This window comes from Falco cherrug, chromosome 10, assembly GCF_023634085.1.
Source record: "Falco cherrug isolate bFalChe1 chromosome 10, bFalChe1.pri, whole genome shotgun sequence".
Taxonomy (NCBI): domain Eukaryota; kingdom Metazoa; phylum Chordata; class Aves; order Falconiformes; family Falconidae; genus Falco; species Falco cherrug.
The window spans coordinates 35,337,040-35,352,536 of NC_073706.1; the positions used below are offsets into that span (position 1 = coordinate 35,337,040).

Here is a 15,497-nt window from a genome sequence, read left to right on the forward strand (position 1 = left end):
ATTTTTAATTAATATCTAGGGATATGAACTTCAGCCAGTGAAAGGTGAATGTTGTGGAAGATGTGTGCAGACCAAGTGTGTTATACATACAGGAAACAATTTTGATCTTGTCTTGAGTGTAAGTATGCTCTACATTTTATGTCTCTACCTAATTTGTAAAGTTCCTCTTCCAGAGCGGGAACATCATCTTGTCAGAGATGAGGCTTAGTGTAAGTTTGCACCTGAAAGGTCAGAGGCTTACCTAAAGCAAAGCTGATCTACAATGTTTTGGCCTGAAGGAAGGGCACATGAAATCAAATTTTCTGGGAGAAACTTCCTGGAATGACAAATCCAATACCATTGGAAGGGGTTTTCTTGCAGTGTCTGCAGGCTTGGGCTTTTCTATATTACTGGATTTCTGTGTACTGAAAATCACTAGTAAAGCCTGAGTATGAAACAATTTTATTGCCTCTGTAGGGTGGAAGTTTAGGATTGTTCTTAATTACCGTATAACAGTTTAGCTTTCCTTAGGCAAAATCCATTGGCACTGATGATTTCGTTAATAACTCTAATGTACCCTAATACTTCAGAGGGATTTTTCTTTTACAAGGGAAATCCCATGTAAAACTGAAGATTCTCTCCACATATGGCATATTGCAATACATGTAATAATATTTATCCAAAACTACTGTTAACCTAAAAATAATTCATTAGTAAACAGGAGGAAAGTCATTGTCAGAGGGCAGGAAAATTTTGGTCTGAGCTCCCTTCAGCTTTTCTTATTAAATTTTGTATTTCACTTGCAGCCTGGAGAGTTTAAAAGTGATCCTTACAACAACTGCACCATTTATAGCTGTGTAAATGTCCACAACCAGCTTATCTCCTCCACATCTGAGATTACCTGCCCAGCATTCAGTGAGAAAAGCTGCAAACCTGTAAGTAAATATGGAAAACTTACCTTTTACTCAATGCATAGATTACTTCAGTTTAGTTCAGCCACCTAACTAGCAACAAAAGTCAAATTAAGCTCTGACAACCTTTCACCAAAGTTGCTCAGTCCCAAGGACAAAAGTTTCTGCTGCATCCATGCAGACCTCTAGAGTGTATAAAATAAGATACCTGAGTAAGAGTTCAAGGCTTATAGCTGGCAGCTGTCTCTCAGTCGCCAAAACGCTGGTCAGCACTGAGGTACAAAGTCCTTGCTGACTGCTTTCTGCGGGGTCCTCTCTGAACAAGAACCATGTTTTCTTGAATCTTACAGAAACACAAGCTATTCAGTCAGTAGGCTGCCAGTAACACCATGCATACTCCCTATTCAAATAGAGAAGTGTTTAAGAAAACATTTTTTGGAATTGTTTCTGAGGGAAAATTTCATGATGTTAACTGTAGACTTCCTACAAAGCATTTATCTTTATTTCCACAATCCTTTGTAAATTAATAGATTTCAAGTCTGGAAGAGACCATTATCTTTGTTTATTCGCACCAATGCTACAGTTTTCACTGGTTATTTCCAGCCATTGAGGAATTGCTCTCCTCAGTTATTGGCCTAAAAGTCTCTGTAATACAGGGAAAGAAAATAATGTTTATTTCCTATTTCTTTGTTCTTTTAGGGAACTATTACATTCTTACCTAACGGCTGTTGCAAAACTTGTAAGTATGCCAGTGTACCTGAATCAACAATACAGAGAATCAATTTTCCTCTTAAATCAGCCCATTTTCCAGCCATAGAGGTTGATATGTTTGTATTTAAATAGGTTCTCCTATATTTGTTTGTTATTCCAAGCATTGACTGATCTCTCTGGGAAAGTTTAAAGTGAAGCAGAAAGACCACTTAAGACACTTCTTTTGATTGCCCTAGTGAAGCCCTGAGAGTTCTGCAAGGAACTTCTGGAGCTACTTTCAGTGAAAGTTTTTTATGATCTTTCTCTATAGGTGCACCTCTGGATAGTCCTGCACCGTGTGCTGTCCATCAAAGAAAAGACTTTATCCTCTATAAGGGCTGCCGTTCTGTGAACAGAGTTGTTATGACTGAATGTGAAGGAACATGTGGAACCTTCTCACTGTAAGTAAACTGATCAGACAATAAGATTTGAATTCTACTGGCACGGAGCTTGTTTATATAAAAGGAACAATAAATAGGTAGGCTATGGAGTAGTAGGAGACCTGAAACTGTCAGCTCCCTAAATCATGAGCACAAAATCATGAAACCTCTGATTGAACAGTTGATTCATCTTATTACAAAGTAGAAAAGTGTATTAAATTGCCTTGGGATTCAGACAGCTATGGTAAGATTTATTCATCCATTAAGAACTGGCTTGTCTGTCATTTGTGTCAGGCCACCTTGGCTAGAAATTATCACAAAAGAACATGGATTACTTCCTGTAATGAGCTCAGAGAGCAGCCAGACCTGATGCTCATAAGCTGAAAAGCTGCTTCTCAATAATTAACATATAAAATGAAATACACATACATCTTTTAAAGGAAGATTCAAACACGGGCAATTTTATACAGGAAAGAAATCAGAAAACAAGTGCTTTAGGGGTGGTGTTAGCAGAGTAGTTTCACTGTACATTTTCCTCTGAAATGAGAGAATCTGTAAGAAAGTGGCTGGTAGGACACCTGGTACTGAGCCATTAAAACACTGTAAAAACATAACTCTAACTCCCCAAAGAAACTGTAATTTGCTGCCTATCACTGAGTATGCCAAAGGGCATCCTACATGGGAGGAAACTGATCTTTAGTCTCAGATTGAACCCCGATTGGCCAGGGGGTTCATTAGTATTTTGTAATACCTTATGATTTTAAGAGTCTTGCTGTGGTTACCTCTGCACACAAATACAAGGAAAAGATGGCTCTTGACACAGTTTGTAGCCTCATGTTGAGAGATTCTGCAGGTTAGGAATGGTGCTTGAGAAACTGATGAACGCAAGGCTGCAAAAAATACCTTGCTGTGAGGTAGCAACAGAAAGAGCTGCTGCTTCCCCTTTCTCTTAACACTGCCTGATTTTGATTCACGTGATGCAACTGTAGCCCTTGTAGCCAGTTTTGAAGATGGCATTGTAGCCACTTGTCTAATCAGTTTTCTTATTTGTGTCAGGGCTCTGTCTGCCCTTAATTGTTGGTATGGTGTATTTAACATCCATCAGCACTGGGATGATGAGAGGAATCTAAGGTAGCTGAGCCCCTAGAACTCACTGGGCTTTTTTACTAGGACTTCAATACTGATTGTTCTATCACAGAGAAATCTCAGCAAATGCAATGCATTTTAAAAGCATGTTGTTATAACGACTGATGTGTCAGATTAGCTACAACTGTGGCTCTTGGACATGCTATTCCAAACTTTTCACAAGAGTTCTGTACCTAAGTTCACCCTTTCCTCTATATGCTGGCTTCTGGCACAGAGTAATGTTGCCATTTTCCATGTTAACAGATACTCTGCTGAGGCCAATTCTATGGACCACAGCTGTTCCTGCTGCAAGGAATCAAGGACTTCTGTGAGGGAAGTGGAACTGAAATGCCCCACTGGGCATTCCATTTCACATAAGTATATATACGTGGAAAGCTGCAGCTGTCAAGAGACTGAATGCAGCAGCTCACAGTCCAGCGAGTCGCAGAGCACAGAAGAAAATGACAAGGCAAGCACTCTGAACCGTATCAAGAGGGCCATCAGCTTGACATCAAAATGAAGGGGAAAAAACCTAGCGGCAGTCACCTAAAAGGACTATGCACCAGTCTCATCTTCCTTGACTACTTTGGAACTTTTCACTGTTCCTGTTACTTTATCCTGTTTGTTCTCTGATTATTTTTAACAGTGTTCTATTTATTTGTGCACAAAATAAGAACACAGTTTTGTGCACTTGCAAGAATATAACCTTTAGGGTCCTTTTATAATCAGCTTATTTTCTCTGAATGATTAAAAGCACACTTCAAAAAACATGGATTTTGTACTTATTCATGTGCTGTCTTGATGAGCCTGAGTTTTAAAAGAGAAGAAAAGTTCTTTTTCAAGTTACCATAAGTCAACTGAAGTATTTCCTAAATTTTTGGGGTATGTGTTTCTGGCTCATTAAAAGCTGAAATATCAGAAGGTACTGTCTGGAGGACCCAACATGTAAGATGGGGCAGAAGTTGATGCTGTCTGCCAGAACAAAACCAAAGTTGAATAATGATCATGAAGTGATTGATGTGAAGGATGACTCAAAGAAACTTCTAGTTCAGCGCCAGATCTTATTTTAGCAGGGCTCTGTGTGTTAGAACTGTCTCAGTTCATCACAGTTACATATTTTCAATAAGAAAGTAGTCCCTCAGCTATGGGAGCATGAAGTTCATTTACAGTTCTTGAGGGATATATAATTAGTACTACAGCAAGAGCCCTCCACATTCCAACTTTTGCAAAACAGATGCCCATCTCTGAGCTATATAATCCTAGGCTTTCTCTACAGGACACGAAGAGAAATAACCATTTTTGACATTCATTTGTCCCACAACAAAGGACATATCCAAAGGAGCTTAGCTGAATTGTATTCTGAAGTGCCGGTTCATCTGGCCTTACTGTGAGGGAAGATGAAGGAGATTAGGTAAAATGGACATCTCTCTTGAACCATCTGAAGTACAAAGAGGGTAATCCACACCTGTTGTGTGTGAAAATTGCTTTTGGTATTATATTGTCTCTGTTTCTCTGTTAATGAAAACTAACTGTGCTTTAACCTTCTGAGAACTTAAAGTAACTGCTTGAGTCACAGCCAACCTGAATACAGACATTTTTACTACCTAAAGAATTGGTGGCACCATTTTGTGCTACTGCTAGCCCTGCCAAATGTGTGGCACCTTAGAATGCAGACACTGGTAGGAAAGTACAGAAAATGAAACTCCAGAAGTTTTGCCTCTTTAGAACACTATGCTTAGAAAGATAGTTTCTGTAGGAGAGGGAGAGGTAGCTGAAGTCAGCAGATAGCTTCTGGAGACAGCAGACACAAAGTCTGATCAAATCTGCCTTGACTCCTATTGAAAAATAGATAAAATATTCCAAGTCAATAGTGGCATTTTGCTGCATATCATATTTACACTGAAGGCTAAAATCTCCCTTGCTTAATTTTTTTCATTTGTTCTGTAGTTTGCATGGGCTCTTTCTGTCCCCTCTGGTGATGAGCAAACTACTTCTAAATAAGGGATTCAAAAGATCCTGTATAAAAGACAGTAAGGCTGCAGATTTTGGCTTTGCCACTGCAGGGCAGTCTATAGCTAAGAATGTTAAATCACTCCAGACACAAAAAAAGCAAGCTGCCTCCAAAAGGGATTTTGTACTTCAAGTAAAGGGTTTTACCACTGAGAAGAATGAGTGCTCCTATTTCCACACAGACACTTGTATGCACTGGAAAAAAAATTATTCTGACAGGGATTTACATGCGTGCACAGGATGGTGTTCCTTACAGTGGTCTGGATCATAGCAGCGCCTTCAGTTTTAGTGCTGGGTCAGTGTTGCACATAAGCAGGCTCCCAAGTGGATGCTGTCAGAGAATTCTTACTTACAAGTGCTTGGCAGTTCTAGGTCAAACTGTACGTGTCAAACCTCCACCCCTTTCTGCACTCTTAGTCACCTCAGAACTTTGCAGTTCACTTTGCACCTGTATTTCCATTGGAACTGGATGACAAAGTTAAACAGATTGAACTTTTTCCAGCTGAGAAATCTGCAGATAGTCTTGTGGAAAGAAAGAAAGCAAAGAAGCTTTAACTGTGGATCCCTACAAGGAGAGCAGTAGTAGCAGGGAGTGAGCAGCACTTTTGCTACTTCTTACAATCCTCTTGGAAATAAATGGAAACCTGTCCTACCTCACCCCATGGAGCATTTTGTTTCTTAAGCAAGAGCCGTTGGTCTGCAGGTCACAAGCAGAGATTCATCTGGAAAACCCAGAGGGAAAACTGAAAAAATCTGTTACTCTCACAAGGCAATGACAGCCCTTTAGGGGCTCAGAGGAGATGGTGGAACCTTCTGATCCCATTGTCTCCCAGGCAAAACCTTCTGCAAGGGGCACTGGCAGCTTCACAAAAAGCATTGGTGCTGGAAGGGAATGGGATTGACTGCCTCTGTCCTCCAAGAATGACTCAGTTCTCCAGGAATTTCATCATCTCCTGGAGTCTAGCAAGAAGGGAGCAGTAGCAAGAGCCCCAGCCGAGTTCAGCTGGTGGCAGAGTGGCTAAAACACTCTCATGTCTCCATGGCTGAGTCCTGCGTTCATCTTGTGTTAGACTTTCTGTCTAGACTCCCACTTTCATTGGTGGCAAAGGGTTTCTGTTTGGTTTGTTTCTTTTTCTTCATCTCCAGTTACTTAGCAGTTTTAGTTTTGCTTTGAAAAAGAAGGAAGCCTTCTTGGGACGTAACTGGGACTTCTACCACACAGCCCTTGAAGATACAAAAAGCCAGGGTCCTAGCTCTTGGTCTCCCAACAGCTGCTTGGTTTGGCTTCACTTTGTGATAATGTCCCTGAGGAAGAGATGAGAAGAGTTCCTCTAAGCCTGGGGTTTGAATGTGTCCCTGAGGCCCTCAAAGAAGTGCTTGAACCTGCTTGGAGATTCTGGTGAACCAAACAAAAAGAAAAACCTCATGGCTTTATAGCTGCCTTCCCTAAGGGCAGGAAGGGCTTAAATGGGCTGGTTGAAATTCCCCAGTACAGGCTGGGGCTAGGATTTACCTGTAACATGATTATTGTCTTGGTTGCCAGAGGCTGTGATTTTTGAGTCCTTGCCTCAGGTGCAGGCTCCTCCAAGTCAGCAGGGAACTGAAGCAAATCCTTCCCAGGAAGCTGCGGACTCACAGGAAGCTCCTCACGGCATAGAGCTAGCTGTAGGAGACCACTGCCAAATGCTGGAGCAAACCTGAGTGGGTTGTCTGCAGCTCAGGGTGGGTGCTGTTACTACAGGAGTAAAAAGCACTGCAGCTGAGGGCCTCCAGTGCAGCACTTGACATGCTTAGCCACTCTAATAAGCAAAAGGAAAAAGCCCATTGTCCTGTTGCACTGTGGCCCACTTGAGGGGGGATACGCACAAATATCCCCTTAGATGCACCCTGAGCCTTCCTTGTGGTGGGTTGCATACTTCCCTGGAAGCAAAGTGGTTGTGGCATGTACCTTATAGGTGGACATACGTGGGTTTCATTCCCAGTTGCAGTTTTCTCTAAGGTAATGTGAAGCTCAGACAATTTCTTCCTAATTACCTGGAGGTGTGCTGGAAATTCAGTGTTGCTCATATGACTCTACAGTAATATAGTGAGAACCTTCATCTGGAGTTACAATGGAGTTCTCAGATTTGTTGATAAAGTGAGCACAGTTTTATGAACTGTTACTAGACAAGTGTTTTGAAAACACCAGGGGCAGAAAGGAAAATGCTTGTTAGCGATATGGAAAAATCACTGCTGCTATCTGAGGTGTGGCAGATGGGATTCAGAAAGGGAGGAAAAAGCTACATGCAAACCAAGAAGAACCCTCCCCAAAATGATACAAGGTAGGGATTTCTGATCTAATAACTACCTTGTTTAGTGATATAGCTACATAGTGTAACATTATCATTTTGTGCTGTATAAGAGGAAGGGTAAGATGAAATTTTCAGTAATTTACTGTTAGACTGTACTTTGTTAAACCACACTTCACTGAACTAAGCACATGCAACTCTGCACACAAGCCCCAGTGAAAGGACTTCAGCAAAGGCAAAGCCCTAAGTAAATAATCATGTAGTTACTGTGCTTGTTATGCACTGTTTAAGCTTGTGTAGCAAAGCAAGTAGATACTGGGAAAAGAGGCACAAATAGACTTACAAACTGTAAGACCATAGAAAAGAAAACTCTTGTGAACTTTAGGTCCCACAAAAACCTGAAATACATTTAAATAGCTGTAACACTGATAGAAAATTTCTGAGATTTCATCTCCCACCAGAAGCTTTGAGGGGTAGGAGTGTTTTAAGGCAGAACAAATTCTTCAAGGTATGCAGCCCTCTTCCTAGGCCAAATTTCCTAAATTAACTCAAATCTTTTCAGACTACCTCAAATAACTGTGATCTTAACTGGCAACCTCCCAGACTAACTTCCAACCAGGCTACACAAGCCATATTCCCATCACTAATGTAGAAAATCCTGTAAATTCTTTTTCAGCATCATCCTTTTAAAATCTGGTATGTTCAACCTGGACTTCCTTTAATGTTCCTGTTTTTCAGCATTCATATGTAAAATGCTTGAAATCCTTTCACAAACTAGTCTCTAGAACAGTGAAAACCACTGCTGTAATTTTTTTCCTTATTCCAAGGCTTTGAAAAAACTCATAAAACATAGTGTTACTATAAAAAATACATAATGTATTTCTTATATTGCTTTGGAGCAACAACTTCCATATCAGAACATCTTTCTGTTGCAGAGTGGTGTAAAGACAGAAGACACTTTATGTCAGCTTTTGCTATGCTTTTGGCTAAGCTCCTTTCTACCATCTGCCAAAGAAATGGTTCTCCCAACTGCCATTGAGCTTCCCCAGTTCCAGGAAATCACAGATCTTCCAGTGATAAGCAGTTACTCTTACAAAGAGTAGCTTGTAAGAATCATTCTGTACATTTGCTTCTGGTCATGTTATATGGTACATTTGACAGGTGAAAACTTTCTTGTTTACTTTGAGGGCTAAAACCAAGGACTGGTCCTGAGAGCCTAATTCAGTTAGTCACACAAATGCTAATCTTCACCCAGAGAAGAAGCTACTCCATTGATCTCAGTCTGACTTAATGATAAGAGAAGCACCACAGATTTTCAAGTCGTGCAAAAATTAGCATGTATGTGGGGAGCAAGGTGGAAAAGAATCCTCAGATAGAAAGTGAAGCAACATACGTACATCTGCCCTATTTGGCAGAAATGAAGTAGAGAGAAAGTAGGGCAGACCTGGGGTTGGGAAGGAGCACCTTTCTTCAGGCAGCTCTCTTAAGCAGTTACAAAAGGCCACAGGAACCGTGGTCGAAGAATGTGTCTTTACACAATGCCTGTGACCTGACACAGCAGCGAAATGTCAATAGCCTGTCCCTTTGGACTAGTGTAGCTGAGCACTTCTTGCACTTCGTTTGCAGCATCTATGAGAGCTGTAAGCTCATTCTTCTCCTTAAAAATGCATGGAGCCTAAGCTAAACACAGCACACTAGGGGCAGCTAGATACTGGGTGGCTAATTCTAACTTTCTCAATGTGCTAAGCAGAAGCCTGGGGAACGACTGGTCCCATTTGTCTTGGTTTTCCTTCCTCTGGATAGTCATTTGAATTTAGAAGAAAATTGGAATTCAGCCATCTACAATACTGCTTTGGTTTTAGTGACTACAATGTTCAAGGCAAGGCAAGCTCTGAACTTGGGTGACATATAAGAGTTAGCTGCTTACTGCAAAAAATCGTGGTTCATTTCAGAATGATCACAGTCTCATGAGTGCAGTAGAAATGCTCTGACAGAATTCTAGATCAAGTCCTTAACAAGGACATAGTCTAAGTCCAATTTAGGAAAAAAAACCAGACCAAGGTTGCTTAGCTTCTCACCTCAACCAGTTCTCTGCCCCATCTCTCTACATTTCTTTTGGTTTTCAGTAACTTTCAGTCATGGTGGAGATCATTACTGGGTATGTAATTTCATGTAATATCAGGGTTATACACACTTCAGTATTAAGTATGCAGTGACTTCTTCTGAATTGTTTTGGCATCCGTGGAATAATAAATTGCTTTTAAAAAATATCATAGAGTCTGCTCTGGCCTGAAACTCATAAAGCTCTAATTATTAAAGTAGAATGTTCATATCCATCCCCATGTGGAGCCCTGGATTCCCTTTGTTCTGCTACTCCATATTTTTCACCAGGAAAGTTGTTTAAAGAAAACTCTTTCAAGTAGAAAAAGCTGAAGGGCTCAACCTCCTGATGAAATGATTTTCTATGCAGGGAGTCTTTCTTACGTGAGGAAGTGCCAATAGGTCAATGAGACCTGTGTGCACAAAGACCAATCAGCCGTGTCATCATTACTCCTTGTATGTGGATTTTGAAAGATCTACATCGTCTTAAAAAAAAAAAAAAAAAAGGGAGGGGGCGAGGAAAGAGCAGTTGAACTGATTCCTTGTGAAGAGGAGTGACTAATGCCCTTGATTAGTTCAGGAAAAGTCAAGGAATCCTATGGCAAGATGAGAGGTTAAGGAGCTTTGTGTTCATTCTAGGGCAACATGTAAGAAAACACCAAACCTTCTCCTATCCAAATTAAAATACTGAAGGCATTCTTCATGTATTTTAATCAACAATTAATGACAGAGATCCATTCCCTGCTTTTCCTCTGCCTATTACAGATCACCTTATGCTTACTGCCAGCCATTTCAAACTGTGTGGTGGATGCAGACCTGATGGATCCAATAAATCTTTGTGAATTTCCTAAATTCTATGGGATTATACCAAGGATAAAAATATAATACATGTTGTTCTTGAATTCTTCTAGCAATTTACAATGTGCAAATTAGTGCTGTAAAATATTTTGCCAAGTTAACTTCAGATGTTTTTATCATGTGTATTATCGGCACAAGAAGGCTTGATACCAAATCCAAATTAATCTTTTTTCCTAGCTAACTTTACCTTGTTAATGAAGTGCACATCATTTCTCTAGAGTTGTTACCTGGCAGTGCTTGTAAAACACTATTTTATAGTGGATTCACATTTGAAGAAGCAGTACCAGCTTTGCCTGAAATGAACTGGAATATTGGAGGATTTCCAAGCTGAACCCCACCTGTGCTTGCCCTGACCCAGGATGGTGTGCTACAAAAGTGTTGGTAGACTTCATGTTTTACAGTATGATTGGGATCATCTTCTGACAGAAGAGTACAAATGCAACTGCCAAGCTTCAGTGCAGTGGCTAGCTATGAATGCCGTTAAAAAACCAGGTGCCCCCAGTCTGAGTGCCTCTTTACCAAGTTTGTATCAAAAAATATGAGATGTGAGTCACGGTATTACATTAGCTTTGTGACAGTTTATCTCCAGTGAGTCAGTGGTGATAAAGAAGCCGAGTTAATATTTACCTATTGTATTTACTAAAATCACATACCCTTTAATGGCAAATGATCCATGAAATGGGCTGTAAAGGGGCCAAGAGGAATTGTTCTTTTTGCTAGTACAGCTGCAGCAGAGAGAAGGCCTCTTATGCTGCAGGGCCCAATAAAGGGAAGAGTTATTAATCCCAGTATGTCGCTGCAGGGGGAATAGTTATAACCTGTGTGCCTGCAATAGCAATGATTCAGTGGTAAGTGATCAACATATTCAGGAGCTCCCTGTCAAGTCTGACTTTCCTTCTGAAAAGCTACCCTGTACTTCTGAAAACCTCAGTGTTGCCACACTTGAATATAAAAACTTCATTTGAATGCAAATAACCTTCCCCTGACAGTAGCCTTGAAATCATTGCAGGGGATTGAGGCATCCAGTGATTTCTAAGGAGTGTAGCCAGCACTCTGTGGAGAAACCAGAAATAGCTCTGGTTAGTCACTGACAGGAACTCTGCTCCCTGAGAAATGGCAAAGGAATGGCAAAAATGACAGAGCAGACAAGCAGAGGTAAGAAAATGGCTATGTACAGAGCAAGAGGGCTGGGTTTCCTGTTTCTCTGAGTAGCAAGAGATGTGCTTTTGCTTTTCTCGGGGGAGGATCCCAGAGGACTGATATTACTTTCTTTGCGGAGTGGAGCATAAATGGATGGTGGTTCAATGAATTATTTGCTTTATTCTGTCTGTTCCTTGAACACAGTTTTAACATGTGCTGTTCATGCTCTTCCCAGGCCTTTAAATGCTAAGTGGGGCTTGCAGGGCAAAATCATGCCTTGGCTCATCCCTCCTGCCCACCTCACCATGCCCCTGAACCATCCCACACGCAGAAGACAAATGGGTGGGAGTAGCAGTGGTCAGCCTCACCACGTCTTTGTCATCTAAGGATTACTGCAACCTGAAGGGTATCTTTGGCAAGTAGTTCATGTGTGGTTCCTACTGGTTTTGTGCTGTCTGCTAGGAATAAAATTATTTTTTTCTAGGGTCAGGAATCATGCTTCTAGAATCCTGGTTTTTGTGTTGTCATACCAATATGAATGAAATAGGTGTCTTGAGTGGCTGGGTGGGAATGGGAAAGGAAGATGACCATGGTTAAAATAAATTGACTATCTCAGCAGAGTTCTGCATTTGGATGCTAGCTTTTATTTGGGAAAGTTAATAGGTTTCAGCTTTCTATCTTTAGCCTTAACTAAGTTTGCTTTGTCAGTGTCTGTGGTCTACTGACCTACGTGCTTTTTCTCCTGGGCTTCACAGCGCTTCCCCACACCTGCCATTAACACTGTTCTGTGGCCTGAACAAGAACTCAATCTGAAAGTTATTATGGAAATCCGCTAAATTTGAGTGTTACTATTGCACTGTATTCAATTTCAGATCATCCTACAATGTCATATTCTCATGGTTCGGTTTATCTGCTAGATACTCTGCTGGTTTACTTTGTAACTATTTCGATGGAGAGCAGCAGAGAAGATGTGTCGTGATTGAAAGGAAAAGCAGCAGAAACCTATTACTTCCATCACTGGTGCCATAAAGTCTGTTGGTTCTGTATTCCAGCCAAAATGGCAGGGCTTCAAGAACAGACTTTACCTTCCAGTTGTGCCCTGTCTCAAGTGCGACTGACAATAGAATTAATGGGACACGGACAGTGGGAAAGGGGTAACATGAACTCATGTTTCATATACCGCACAATGCTCTTGCCCGCTAGTGCAGGATTTTCTTAAGAGTGACAGCAGCAGCAAATCTTCATCTGGCAGACATTTGCACCTGCAATTCTTTAAGCTGCTTAGCAAGTGGCTCCTAACTGTGCAGGAGGACAGCTGAAAGAAGCAGTGGGTCAGCTTTAGGACACTTTGTAAGCGTCAGGAAGCTTGGTAAAGCAGTGAGCAAGATGCAGTTCTCAAGGACCAGCTTATTGTCTGCCAACCAGACAAAATGGCATGTGTGTGCCTCGGTGAGTGCATGGACACGCTCAGCCTGAAAAGTTGGAAAAAGGGCGAAACCTAAATCCAATTTAAACTGTGTTTGTGCCCATTTACTACAGGCAATCATTCTGGCATTAGTGTATTCCCAAAGAGGCCTAGAGCAGCTGACAATGTGGGAACGCCTGTTATCCATGTTTGATTTGCTGGGACTAGCTGAGAGGCTTGCTCTGTGTCAGAAGCAGTTCTCCCACAGCATGGGTAAGGTGAAGAAATGCTAGGCCAGCTTGTGCCAACAGAGCAAGTAAATCTCTAAAAGAGACCCTAAAATTACTGACGTCAATCACCTGTGACAGGATATCTAAGAATTGTCCTACAGTGGAATGTAGGACGTCACTGAGCCTGCTGAATTGTTCATGGGTATGTGATTGGGTATTGGAGCACTCTGATAGCACCAAGAGACCCTTTTACAGCAGCATAATTGAGGACGTGAAGGAATGAATTGTGTCTACCTTTTGGTGAGACTCGGGCACTGCTCCCTTATGCAGTTTGGAGAAAGCACCACCTTTGTGTGCATAAGGAACAAATTGACTTCCCATGTCTGACTGGTGCAATTAAATCCCATTTGTACAATAGAGGTAAGAAGTTTGCACTTTGTAGACTAATGCCATTCCTCATCTGTTGAAGCAGTAAAGCTCTGGTGGTTTTTGTAAGATATTTTGGATACACTTCTTAAAGGACATTGCCCTGCTGCCTAAAGTTTTTGCTCTATATAGACCATATATTATGCCTGACCTTACAATATTTTTTGCTCTAACTTTGAGAAGTCACCATCAAGCTAGCAGAGTCAACGAACACTTTTTCTTGAGCTGGGGGACACTGCTGATGTGCAAGCCAGATGAAAGCTCTAAAAGAGGGCAATGATTGCATGTTACTAATCAGATGTTATGAAAAAGAAAACTATTGTTGCCAAAGAAAAAGCAACACTGTAGGTGTTGGGGGCTGGGGGACCTGTATTAAAGAAAGGAAATAAGAAAGCACTGTCTCTGCAGAAAGGAAGAGAACTAGATACCTGTCTAATCTGAAAGACAGAAGGTTGCTGGGTGCTAAACACGAACCACCAAAAGAAAACTGAATGAAGCTCCACCTTTCGGGGACCCTGCCATCGGTGTTTTGTTCTCACGCCAAATTCCTGGACTATAAAAATCTGCCTATAAGCCAAGAAAAAAACACTCCCCTGGAAGGATTTTCAAGTTACCGCTTCATGGCAAGATGGAAATAAAAAAGTGGAGGTCATTTTGGATCTTCTGCCTAATTTGGAGTTGTTGTAAGGGCAAAGAACCTGTTCAGATAGGTAAGAAAAGAAAGTATCTTAATTCTCAAATTATTTGCTTAAATGTTGCTCTCCATAGGTGACAAATAGAATTGTCAAATGAAAATATGTAACATATTCATGTAAGAGCTGTAGACGTACCAGATACTGTTTAACATTGTACAGTTTCATTCTTAATGTAATGATTTAAGTATGTTACTTTTTTTCTTTCACTACTAGGTAGTTTATCAACTGTTTGATGTCCTAAGTGTCTAATCTTGAAAGAGGATACTCTCTGGATACAGTTTGCATCATTAAAAAAAAAAAAAAGCGACATCCTTTTCAACACATTTCACATGCAGTCTCTATAGAAGTATGTTACTATAGTGCCTGCTAGGCTTGACTGCCCAGTGTGAAATACTGCATTAGGAGTAATCACGGTCTTTGTGGTCTGCTGCACTGTTACCTCCTGGTTTAGTTTTGAATGTCTTAATCTTCTCCCAGTCGCTTAATACATTAACAATGAATGTGACAGTTATTGCTGTCTTAGTAATTCTAGTAACTCAACTTCCAAGAATCACCAAACTTTCTAGTTTCCCCTCATTATTGTGTACAAAAGTGCTAGATCACCATAATCCACTTTAGTGCTGCAAACACCTAAAGCAATTTTTTGAAGAGTCACTTTAAAAAGCTGTTTCTGTAAGGACTTCTTGGCACTCGAGTTTGTGTTGCCCATTTCTAACATCAAGTTCTGAATTTTTCAGTGTTCCCTTGCTGGTTATTAGGTAAGAATATTTTAATAATATTTTAGAGTTCACTGGGTACATTAATGACTGGTTTTTATTTGATCTGTGGTGGATGTTACTATATTGATTTTCCTAAACAGGCTACATAAACAACATAAAGAAATTTGCCCTTTTTCATTTGTCAGTCTTTCAGATGGGCCTGGAAGAAATGCTAAAAGCATTTTGTAGCAAGCTTATTTAATTCAAGGTGATTCATACTGGCTTTGTGCAGCTTAGTGGTGTGAACAGTACTTTCTGAAGTGATGTCTTCTATGCACTTGAAGTACGTGTCAATACCTTCAGCAGAGGTACAGCTCAGAGGTCTAAGGCATGAGTTCTGGTTGAGATGAGAAACTAGCTCTGAGCTGACTGTTGCAGCTGGTGGCAGCCTTAACTGCTGAGATCAGCAGCTGCCATTTTGCTGAAGAGTCACACCACCTGT

The 15,497-nt window shown here is 40.9% G+C and overlaps 2 protein-coding genes across 2 annotated transcripts in view; both read left to right on the forward strand.

Moving 5' to 3' along the window:
* MUC2 (mucin 2, oligomeric mucus/gel-forming) overlaps window positions 1–3,901 on the forward strand; it is a 49,122-nt gene extending 45,221 nt beyond the window's left edge. Inside the window, exons 47-51 of the mRNA XM_055722576.1 lie at window positions 20–118; window positions 786–914; window positions 1,590–1,629; window positions 1,912–2,041; window positions 3,410–3,901. Coding sequence (XP_055578551.1) covers window positions 20–118; window positions 786–914; window positions 1,590–1,629; window positions 1,912–2,041; window positions 3,410–3,665 — 654 coding nt within the window. The 3' untranslated portion in view covers window positions 3,666–3,901. The remainder of the gene's footprint in view (window positions 1–19; window positions 119–785; window positions 915–1,589; window positions 1,630–1,911; window positions 2,042–3,409) is intronic.
* A 10,197-nt stretch (window positions 3,902–14,098) lies between these two features.
* The window catches only part of LOC102052782 (mucin-5B), a 44,038-nt gene continuing 42,639 nt past the window's right edge, over window positions 14,099–15,497 (forward strand). The window contains exon 1 of the mRNA XM_005441632.2: window positions 14,099–14,312. Coding sequence (XP_005441689.1) covers window positions 14,231–14,312 — 82 coding nt within the window. The 5' untranslated portion in view covers window positions 14,099–14,230. The remainder of the gene's footprint in view (window positions 14,313–15,497) is intronic.